Here is a 12,142-nt window from a genome sequence, read left to right on the forward strand (position 1 = left end):
ACACATCGCAACATCATCTAATCGGAGGTCAAGCAACTCTTCAAACTGTAAGTAATTTAGAGGAAAGAAAACGAGTTAGAACTGTCTGTTTAAGGCGTCTAGTGGCTTGATGGAAAGACAAGGCCACGACAATAATAGCTTGCACATTTTACACAGGGAAACATTTGTAATTGGGTTTGTACTCAAGCAGAGGTGGGTTGTGACTCTTGTATAAACATCATTTCTCAATGTCAACTAACATTTTACCCACCTCCTTTATCGCAGACCGATATCTCAGAATGTGGGCAATTAGGGTAACATTTTAAAAACCATTGACATTCATTTTGTTCGACTGCATTGAACTTATTTGAACATTTTGCCATTCGGAACTTGAGTCCTCAGAAATCCTGTAAATGTGTGCGTAACCCTAACCCTAGCTGATCTGATCCAGAGGACACCAACGGGACCAGAGAGGAAGCAGCTCCTGCGTCACTGAGCCTGGTTCTCTCTGCTGCTGTTATATACAAACCCCAGAACGTCACCTGAGACTGTAAATGTACAGTATGTATACAGGAAATCCTCTGTATTGCATAACACGAGAGGCTCTAAATTATTTGCATTGCTTAGATTGTCTTTTAAAGCCTCAAAGTACAATAACAACATTATTGTAGTCACTGTATAATAGAGTTGTCTACAGCATGTTGTATATTCTTGTGGCAAAGCATTTCATTAGGGAGAAATTAACAAACAGAGAGCCAATTGAGTCAATTTAGAATAATTTATTTTCATTCTCCTTCTCATTACTTCTGACATGGAATAATTGTCTCAGCCTGTCCTTTTTAAGGTAACAGCATGAGACAAGGAACAATAAAGTATTCATTTTATTAAAGTTCCACTCAAATGTACAAAAATATATCTGGAATTCTTCTCTTGGTTGTTTGTATGCATTGTGATGTACAATTTGTCATTCAAAGAGTGCTTTAATGTATGTTTTTGTTTCATCTTCAAATATCTTGTAACATAAAAGCAAACAGTATCATACATGTGTAAGGCAACTTTGCAGTTTTTACAACATAATAATCTCCTAATTTCTCTATTCAACACTTCTGTTATTGTCTGCTGAACATTGCCCTCCTGCAGCTTTATAGTTAAGAAAGCAGACTCAGCTGTTTAAACTTTGGACAAATATTTAAACAATCTAAAGCGTGAGGGTGGACCAGTTCCTCAAATGCAGAGCGTCCACTTCCTGAGGTCAGGTTCTTCTGGCAGGATTGTTAGTTAGCAGGGACGAGCAGGATGAAACCATCTCGACTCTTCTTGAAATCTGCGTTGTTCTGTCCCGGTTTGCTTTCCACGCTGACGCTCTTTGGTTTTCCCCGCATGTGAAGCTGCACAGCCAAGGGACAAACCTTCACTGGAAATGCGACATTTCTTAAACTGAAAAGAGAAAAACAGAGACAAACATGTATTATTATACTTGATGAGCCTATTTCCTTATCCTCTAAACTGTGTTTTCTCCAGTAAATGCTTTTCAATTCCTCTCACCTTAATCCCATCTAATCCCAAACTAACCACAGGACCCCTTTCATGTGCGTATTTGACATATTGCTCAGAAATCTTATGTATGTCAATGAGCTTAATGCACTGATGGATAATATGGATTGCAGTACTTTAACATACTGACCTGGTTTACACTTTTGCTGTGAAGTTTTTTTAATATATAAGTACATTTAACATTTAGACCACCTAGAAATAAGGACAGAAAAACGATGTTTCCTACTATTAAATGAAGAGATGTTACGGACAAGGACCAAAATCAGTTATTTAAATCATCATTAGTACATTTTTCAGGAAATTCATAATCTTTAGTACATTTTTCAAAACATTCCCCATCTTCAAAAATAAACTGATCAAACAGTGTTTTCTACTTTTATATGAAGACATGTTTAGATAGCAGTTCCCCACAAGTCTTTATGAATTCTTATATTTCCTTAACCTAATGACATTTTCCATTGAGGTTAAGGAAAAGTGGTTAGTAAAAGACTTATGACCGGATTTATTTAGCTGATGTTTAATTCTCTATATGCTAAGGAAAGGAGCTTTAATGCTTTCTATCCTATCTCTTTTAGCCTTTTTCAATGCATTTTAAAAAAAGTTTATAAAAAAGAACTAGTGCAGTGGCATTTTCCCAGTCGTCTTTATATAGTCATGAAGTCCGAATGAGTTCTTCTTCTCATTTGCCATTGACCTAATTACTTTTCCCATTGTTGTAGAGTAAAAGTGGTTAGGAAAAGTGGTTAGGAAAAGTCATTATCGCGTCGTTTCGCGTCATCTATCATCGTCATATTGAGTATCCGTGGTATCCAGGTTCAAAAGATCTGTTTAACTTGACAGGTGTGTTTGCATGCCATGAACCATCGTAAACCCTGAAACGGTTCCTCATGACGACCTGCTGTATTACAATTTGTCAAAATAAAAACATTTGAGGATATTTGTCCATTAAAACATCTCTAAAGCCCATTAAATACTCAATAAAGCATTGAGTTTTGTATTGATATCCTCACTTGTGCATGTGATGGTTTCCACAGAGCACAGTCACATACAGAGTGCAGGTGCTTTGGTGTCAACCCCCCCCCACCCCTCTGCTGACAGCTGGGATGAGGAAGCGTGACTCTGCTTGCTCGACAGGCCGGGTGCTGCACAGTCAGCTGAAGATGATCCGCTGTGAAGTCGCTGCTTCCTCTGGTCCCTCTGGGATCCTCCGCCTCAGCGACCCCTCAAACACAATCTGGACACATACACACTGCAGTGTGTTTCAAAGAGCCTTACCCCGGATCCACTTACGTCACAGCCGGGGCCCAGGAGACTAAATGGCTGATATACCCAATTCTCCCGTAAACAAATACAGATTGTTTTTCTGTTGGTGGACGCACTTGGTTTGAACCCATCTTGAGGCCTTTAAAAGCAGATGCAGAACCCAGCAGCTATTATTGGAGACCTTTGAATGTTGATGATCAGAGCTGGCTCATGTATGTAGGCCACCTTGGTAACTGTCGGCCTCCTTTGGCAAGAACGAACTCATAGCGTTTGGAGTGTCCAATTCTCCCCAGACTGACTGCACCTCTTCAAAACACTGGCTGAAAATCAAATGGAGTCCCACTTTTGATAAGTTAATTTATGCACAGTGCATAATGTATTAGCTGTTATGTAAAAGGATTGGCAATGTGGTTTAATACAGTAGATACAGACCAGGTAAGATCATCAGATTGAAACAAATATGAGAATGGAGAGCTCAACAACATGTATACTGAACACTGCTCGGTAAAAAAACTGCATATTAATACTGCTTCAGCTTGTGAAACGCAGGAGTATAAACTACTGTATTGTATATATCATCTTATGATAAGGTTTATTTGTTACATCATTTTTGTATCAATCAATATTAAAACTGAGTGTCTTGAAGCCTAGTTAATATTGTTCAAAAGAAAAGTACTCAGACAATGTACTGTATCTTCTTTGTGTCAATAAAAGAGCTTATTCATTTTTGATGGAGATAAACTAACCTTCTCTTTGTGCTATGCTACTGTAGGCTTCACATGGCACAGAGCTAATCCGCTTGATTGCTAGTTAGGTCCTGGCTTTGTTCTGGGTTTCCTTTTCACAAAGCTAGCATAGAACAGGAGATTTCCCATGCCTTTTCTGGAAATACTCTGTAGGCATTAGGCATGACGCAGATTGCACCGCAGTCACGTAGCTAGGTGGTAACTTGGACGATCCTTGAATTTGTCTGTTGATTATCGCTGTGTCTGCCATCAATGACAGAACACCGAACAATGTTGTCTCTTGAGAAGTTCCTTCTTCATCAACCTCCGAAGTTTGTTTTCTCCATGTTTCATGCCAGCTGCCAACATCATCAACAGGCCAACTTGCTCGCCAGGGATTCTTCAACAATGAGCGTTTCTAGTCACTCATGGGCTAATAAGGACATTACACAGATCGAGAGCTGGCAGGGTGAATTCCCTTTGATGTCTGGTCAAAAGGATTCAAACATTTGCATTCTTAATAACAGCCTCCGTCACTAGAGGCTCAACAGGGTTGTTATTTGTGAAAACTCCCTTGAATGTATATGCAATAAGGAGGGAGGCGCACCTTGTAGGCATTTGCGCAAATGAAAGTGATTCAAGCCTGGTGCGTCTGTTTGACAAATGCGGTCAGACATGTGTTTGGGGCAGAATGCATCACATTTGCTGCTAAAGCATGACTAAATCTGTCTCTACCCACTTCCTACCGTGCATTTGGTATTTGCATACTTAAGACACATGACTAGCATGAAAGCAGATTATTGACATAATCAGAGAGAATTTAGTTCTTAAATAACATTTAAAAACAACTATACATGAATGATTTGTTTTAAAACTGCCTATAAACAACAAGACTCAACTTGCTCTGGTCAAGAGAGGTCTAAGAGATAAAAGATAAAAACAGTTTGTGTAAGAAGATGATGCGCTTGAAGCTTCAAATTCTCTTCAAGCTGCCACATTACATGCTTTCTTAGTGCTCGAAGAATGTAAACACCTTTCCAAATGTGTCACTGTCCATCATCAGTCACACCAACAGGTGTGGCCTTGCTCTTTTTTTCCCACTTGGCCCGAGTGGGCCTCAAACGCAGCCTTGCTGAACCCCTAAACCAGCTGTCCTGTCCTGCAGCAGCGACAAGGCCGACTCAGAAACCCACTGACCCCTGCTGGGTTTTGATTATGTGTGTGATACTGATCTCATCATACCAGCGACCACAAGTGGAATCTGACACCAGAAGAGTGTGTTAGAGCCTGAGGACTGTGGGTGATCAGCTATGAAGACCTGTTGTGCAGGATAGTGCAGCTTTTTGCTGAAGTCTGGAGGCTGAGACTGTCCAGGGCTATGATTAAATACTGCCATTCTTCATGTGACGGCATCAAACACAACTTGGTGTTTACCAAGAGCTCCTACTCTTTACTTAAATGTAATGTAATATAGACTGATGTGAGCTATGTTACAAATCATTTCTTCCCGCCTTTAACAGGAACATGCCTGCAGACTATTATGTTTTTATTTCTCTAGTCTTATTCAGTCAGACAACTCACGTGTTTCTTTAACATGTTTATTAGAAGCAGCATATAGTTGAGTTTGCCGACTAGGCTCGGGCCTCATCACTCCATAGATATACATAGCACGATGAGTGATGATTAAATAACTAACCCCCGAGCCTACAGGTGGAAGCTGGGGTGGTGGTGGGGCAGCAAGCAGCAGCGACGTAGAGGTAGCTGCAGCAATAGCAGCAGCAAGCAATGCATGGAGAGAGATCTGGCAGGTTCAATAGAGCGGGATATTAAGGAGACTCTGATTGGTTGGTTGTAGAGTGGCAAGGGGCGTTATGTATGAATGCAGCATAAGTGCTCGAGTTGACTGCCTGAACTAGCTCGCAGGCTTCGCCCCATTTGTGGTTATTTAACATCTTGCCAAAAGGACAACAGTTGAAAATTAGCCTGCTGGCTAATACTGGCACGTTTACAGCAATGTTGATCAATGTGCACTCCTTTAAATAAATAAACAAACAAAACAAACAAACTAGAGAACATCTTATTTACTGTGGTGATCTGCACTTCGCCATATTTGCCGTGTTTCAACATTATCGTAGAAAATGGAAGTTGGGGTTAATCAACGCAGATATTATGCTCAACATACGACAAATGAAATGTTTTAGCTGCAAAGCTTTCAAGAGTGTCTTAATCCAAAACAATAACAGCATCTGTCATTTTTTAAAGTCTTTCTGACTACGTGAAAATCTCAGAGATGAAGGTGAAACATTTAGTTTAACTTTTTAGTTTAAATGCTGCCAGACCTCGAGTGAGGACTTTGGGATGGATGTCACCGTACACTCTGGTGTGCATCCCGTCTATAACCGACAATCAACATCTTTTAACCATGACAGAAATTGTTGGTGCAAAGCACGTGTTGATGTGAGATCAAGGGCATTTATGTGTTCCTACTGTCAAACTAAGTGTTACATTTAAACACTGGCCTGAAATGATTTGACACTGTTACCCCCGCTGTCCCTCCTTCCACTGCTTTGACTTGTCTGTGCGATGTCTTTGAATTGTCATATTGTCTTTTTGTAAATTTTGTAAATTGTACAGATGGCAAATTCACAATAGTGCATTATAATGTATTAGTTTATTTATTTTAGCATTGACAATATTAACCTGCAAAAGTAAAAAGTAACTCATCTTGATTTCAGGTATACATTACATGTAGTGCAGTGTAAAGTACAATGTTTGCTTCCAAAATGTAGTGGAGTATAAGTATGAAGTAGCATGAAATGGAAATACTCAAGTAAAGTTATGTTAAACTTATAAAAAAGTGTTATGTTAAAACATCTTGTGGTTTTGAACAGTTGGTTTTGTGCTAGACTATCTCTTGGCTGGTACTTCCTGGAGTACATTGAACGCAAACGCAATATTGGCAGTTTTATACTTATATAAAGATTTAATGAAATACAAACCAGACCTTTATATTTCTCTTGCTAAATGTTGACATTGATAACTTACAGTAAGATAGGGACAAGTATCTGCTAGATTGTTATTTCATGAAGCTCATTGCACATCAAATCCGCTCGGCTTAACCCAGGTAGAGCAGCAATAACACGACATGACAATGTGATGATCCACTGCTTCATTTGACGAGTCGGTGTTAAAGAGCAATCTATCAGGTTAGCAAAATCTTTCTCTCTTTGTTCAGGTTTCACAACGTGCGCTGAGTGAGTGAGGTGAACTCAGAAACAATAAGCACAGCTCTGAGAAAGCTATAAAGATACAAAGACACACTTTGAAGTGCATTTGAAGAACAGTAGGATCAGTAAGTGAGCTGACAAACAGGAGGTAATTATGGCTGTACTATAATGAGGACGGGGGTTGAAAAATATGTGTATGTGCTCTAGATAATTAAAGCCCCTGTAGAGTGCAGGTTTTAGATAGAAATATCCCATCCAAATTCAGAATGGCTTAAGAATTCAGTCATTAAATGAACTACAAAGTCTACAGAAGATAAAAACACGGGTCATAGAAATGTATTTAAAAAAATAATTCAATACCAGTCAAGTCTCATAAACCTCAATCTGTTGAGAGATTGATTTGAAGCTTCAAAATGCCGTTCAGTCATTTGAACTCACACTATCTGATTTATACACAAAATGGGTTCATAACAGATTGGATGATGTTTTTCTATTAAAAAAAACATTGAATATGCTAATCAACATGACAACCAGCATGTTGTGTTTAACCATGGCTGAGCTAAAAACACCCATGTGCATTGATTCTTTATGTTGAGGCACATGAAACGGATTTCACAAGAAGGTCCAGGCGGACATGATATGATACTGTATAGAGGAAGGATTTGACGGTATGATGGGACGAGTGCTGTAACTCAGAGTCAGTGAATACTTTACATCATATTTTCCCCATGAGCTCATTCCCCGCACATCAAAGACTCTGGGCTGTGGCGGAGCAGATTTGTATGAAGACATCCTGACTGGTGCCGCGGTTGTTAAATCTAGGGGACTTTCTGTTCGAGCGTCTCAAAGCCTCCTGGGCGGCCTCTTAGTGGATTCAATCTGCCCACACGTGCTGCCTTCAAATCCAGCGCAACAAGGGGAGACATTTTCATTCTTAACAGTTTCAAGCAGACAGCAATTCATCAGTGAATATGATCTCAAAAAGGCACATGTTGCCAGGCTGATGTTTGGACAGATATGACGAGTTCAGGAACCATGACTAACATGTCCAGATCTCCTGCTGCACAAACACGTCAGATAGCAATCAATCGTCTTCCCCTATAATTGATTTGAGGAGAAGAGAGGCTCTCCCACTGCGAGCTCCCTCACTGTTAAACTGACTTGTTTTTATCTCAGAAATGAATCAATGGGGTTGAGAATGAATCAGAAATGAGGAAAAAGCCAGTGCCAATAAAGAACATGACACACATTTCTGATTCAATTCATATTTAAGACCCCTGCATTGCTTCCTAAAGCATATCTGCTCGAAATCACCGTTCATGCGTTGGCTCTGCTGTTGTTACAGCATGACTAATTATTTTCCCCATAATGCCCCCCGAGGAGGCTCAAGACGCAGGGGGCAGCTGGTAGAGATGGGCCAACTGCTTCTGATGACGGTGATGGTCATTTTAATAGATGATGAACACTGTGACGCCAAAGCAGACCCCTGTGATGGTCGGCCCCCCCAAGAAATGGAGTGGCCCCGGCCCACGCTGCCATGGCCGCAGATTCTGCTGTTGCCTCAGAGATGGTTGCGAGGCAGCTAGAGGAAGTGCTAATTAAGATTGCGAGGGGGAAATTGCAGGCTTGTGTTGACAAGTGGGTGAAGAGTCAATGGAGAGGGGCAGTGGGATGAAGGGGGGGGGGGGCACAAAGTGGAATCTTCTTATGGTCTTTATTAAAAGGTCCCATGTCATGGCCATTTCTATTGATCATAATTCCATTGTTGAGGTCTACTAGAATAGATTTATGGTGTGCAATTTTCCAAACTCACATTGGTTTCTCATACAGCATCTCTGTAAAGTATGTGTATTCACTCTCTGTCCTAAACGGCTTGTTGGAGCTCCTGCTCCAACAAGCTACAGGGTGTACTTTGAGGGTTTTTGACTCTGCAGACCGTTTACATGCAGAAAAACCTTCATAACACACAAGGGGACGGGTAATAACCAGAAAAGCATGACATGGGACCTTTAAGTTCCTTTTTTTAAATTATTATTTATTTGTTTTATGTGCTCATTAGATGAGAAGATGTATTTTATTCCTGTCCTTTTAATCAGCCTGTCCTCCTACAAAAAACGACCAAATAGGTCGATTGTTTAAGCAGCTTAGATTACGACCCATAGCCACGTTTTAAAGTGTAGCACCTCTAGTGGTCGTGTAAGAAACAACATGCTCCCGTTTATTCGTTTATTCACAAATAACCCTCTTTGGAAAATCCTAAATTGTGGAATAGTTTGGCCATTAAAATGCTTTTTGATTAGATTTCTAGCGAGAAGTGTATATTGTACTCTTAGAATCCACGTCCAGTGGATGTGTAGGATCTATAGTTTGATAGATATTACGAAGATGATTTGAGTTCTCGTCAGGATAACGTGTATGCAGCTTCCATATGAAGTTAGCGTGGGTGAAAACAGTTTTTCGGGTCTTGAAGTTTTCATAATAAAACCGGAAGTATTCCCCTCACTGTCAAATGATTACACAGTGATATCTGCATTACTCATCCACTAAAAAACATCAGTTTATCCTTGTTAATTACACAATATTGATTGGTTTAAATTGTGTACAATGCTTTTGTGTTTCTAACCTTCGATTCAGAGAAATAAATAGTTTTTTAGGAGTTTAGACACTACAGTTTCCGAAGACACTACACTACCCAGAATCCCCAGCTATCGTTTGGGACTACAACAACCGCCTTGCTTTACAAACCCCGTGATTAGTCAACAAGCCCTGTGATTGGATGTTGGAGTGGCAGTGCGACAAGGTTACGCTGAGCGTCAAACAGCTCTTTGAAATGGAATGGAACCACGGCAGACTATCCAAAACTGGAATTGTCTGCCCCCCCCAGAACTACACATGCTGCATGCTGGCTATTGTGTGTTCCGCAACATGTTATATGGCACGTCTCTTTATAAGACGTTTTCGTATTTCCCACAATTAGAAGTTGCCAGTATTAAACTGTGTACACCCTGGAGGTTTAGGGGATACGAAACACAGTGGTGTTATCAAATTTAAAACATATAATTAATAAATGGGTGAATTAATATACCCACATGACACCTAAGGTCAGAAGAGCTTTATTTAACAGCTGGTCTTATGTCTGTGACCCCTCCTGTTGTTCATTGATGAGCCTGAAACATGCACTTGTATCAGGGGCAAATTGTGCAAATATGGCAGTAGCCATCGACCATCTTATTTTGATATACTTTATTAATCCCCGTGGGGAAATTGCTTCTCCGCATTTGACCCATCCTGTGTTAGGAGCAGTGTGCTGCCATTTTGAACGGCGCCCGGGGAGCAGTGTGGGGAACGGTGCCTTGCTCAGGGACACCTCGGTAGCACTTGGTCTTGCCGGGACTTGAACTGGTGACCTTCCAGTTGCCAAGCCAAGTCCCTATCGACTTCGCCACCACCGCCCCAATTCATCTTAAGATAAGATATACTTTATTGATCCCAAGTTGGGAAATGTTGTTGTTACAGCAGCATACTACTTTGTTCTACTCCACTACAATTCAGAGGTTAACCTGGTGTTTTTACTCCACTACATTTATTTGAGTTACTTTGCAGATTCTGATTAATGATGTGAAATATAAACAACCCTTAAATCAGACTTTAGTTACACCTGAGTAAAATTCAGGGAAGGTGATTGTCAAGTGCCAAAATAAACTATGCAATATATTGGACGTTAAGTACTTTGTCAGACTTCATATTTATCTGTGGATAACCCCAACGTTTTTTTCTTATTCAAAAGTAGACCTTAACTTAAAGTAATGTTTAAATAAAGCCTTATTAGTTTGTCTGTTTTGCACATCCTCCTGTTAATATCTTTGGACGTCCTGCACTAAACTGTTTTATTGTAGAGATCACAACAGTATCTTCTTGATATTTTCAATTTTGTATGTAGGCTACTCTTAATATTTAAATGTTTTCATCAAATAAAACGTATTCAACAACAACATTCAATAACGTGCTTTAACCACTAGGCGGTGCGGGTTAAAAAAAACAGTGGTGTAGTTAATAAAACATTGAAATTAAAACAGAACGGTAAAGGAAAATACAGTTTCAGTCTCTCGATGTGAAGCTTATGCATTGTACCATGAACCTGTATAGACCTGTAACAGTCAACTGCATGAGGAGTTGGAAAGGTAGTAAATAATATCTTTAAAAACTACAAAAAAAATCCCTTTCTATCAGCTGTGCACCGTTATGGTGTAAATATAGCCTATCTACCAATTGGATCAAATATAAAAGTCAGCCGAATTAGTGTTGATACTGCAAGGAGACGTATTGTGTGAAAAGAAATGGAAGATGTTGTTTAATTGTTGATATATTTATGATCCACGTCACATATTCAGTTTTGGCGGCATTTCTTCCAGTTTGTCAAAAGGTCTTCTGATCAGGGCTCTATAAATAAATATCTACGGCAGATATGTCATATTTAATGCAGCCGAACCGTGTATTACAATGCCGTTATGTGATGACTTCCAAAGAGAAAAACAAGAACACTCGGAATAAAGTATTATTTTATTTTTTTTAATGTTTTCTGATTTAATATCGCATAAACATCATATCCCGACGTGCATTGCGGCTAAAACATCTAGGATTATGGGTGTAGTTTGATGAAAACCTCTGAAAAAAGAAATGTGTTTCTCTCAGAATCGAAAGAGAAAAACCTATGGGAAAAACACAAAAGCATTGGACACAATTTAAACCAATTAATGTCGTATAATTAACTAGGATAAACTGATGTTTTTTAGTGGATGAGTACTGCAGATATCACTGTTAAATCATTTGATCATTGGTTTTATTATGAAAACGTCGAGACCGGAAATACTGTTTTCACCCCGTAACTTTACATGGAAGCTGCCGCCTACCTCAAATCATCTTCGTAATATCTATCAAACTATAGATCCTACATATCGACTGGACGTGGATTCTAAAAGTACAATATACACTTCTCGCTTGAAATCTAATCAAAAAGCGTTTTAATGGCCAAACTATCCTACAATTTAGGGTTATTTGTGAATAAACGACCATCTGTAACATTTGCATTCAACAGGAGCACTAGAGGGTGAATACTTTCAAACGTAATTATAGGACGTATTAAGCGCTTGAACAAACGACATATTTGGTCGTAATAATTGGGCCTGAACAATCGGCCTATTTGGTCGTATGAGTTGGAGGACTTGTTGCTTTTAATATAAGGCAATCAGCAGCGTTTTAGCTTAGCATAAAGCCTGGAAAACAGGGGGAAACTGCTAGCCTTACTTATAAAATATGTTTTATTAAGAATTAGTTAAACTAATTATTGCTCTACCAAACAAATTCCACCTTCCATAAACTCTAAAGCACAATTAT

General features: G+C 39.5%; 1 protein-coding gene across 3 annotated transcripts in view; it reads right to left on the reverse strand.

Annotated features, from left to right (window-relative positions):
- Positions 1-743: 743 nt before the first annotated feature.
- Positions 744-12,142, reverse strand: part of myo1g (myosin IG) — a 68,416-nt gene continuing 57,017 nt past the window's right edge. For all 3 annotated transcript variants that reach the window (XM_034236004.1, XM_034236003.1, XM_034236005.1), the window contains one exon: positions 744-1,416. In XM_034236004.1, coding sequence (XP_034091895.1) covers positions 1,254-1,416 — 163 coding nt within the window. In that variant the 3' untranslated portion in view covers positions 744-1,253. The remainder of the gene's footprint in view (positions 1,417-12,142) is intronic.

Source organism: Gymnodraco acuticeps, unplaced genomic scaffold, assembly GCF_902827175.1.
Source record: "Gymnodraco acuticeps unplaced genomic scaffold, fGymAcu1.1, whole genome shotgun sequence".
Classification (NCBI taxonomy): Eukaryota; Metazoa; Chordata; class Actinopteri; order Perciformes; family Bathydraconidae; genus Gymnodraco; species Gymnodraco acuticeps.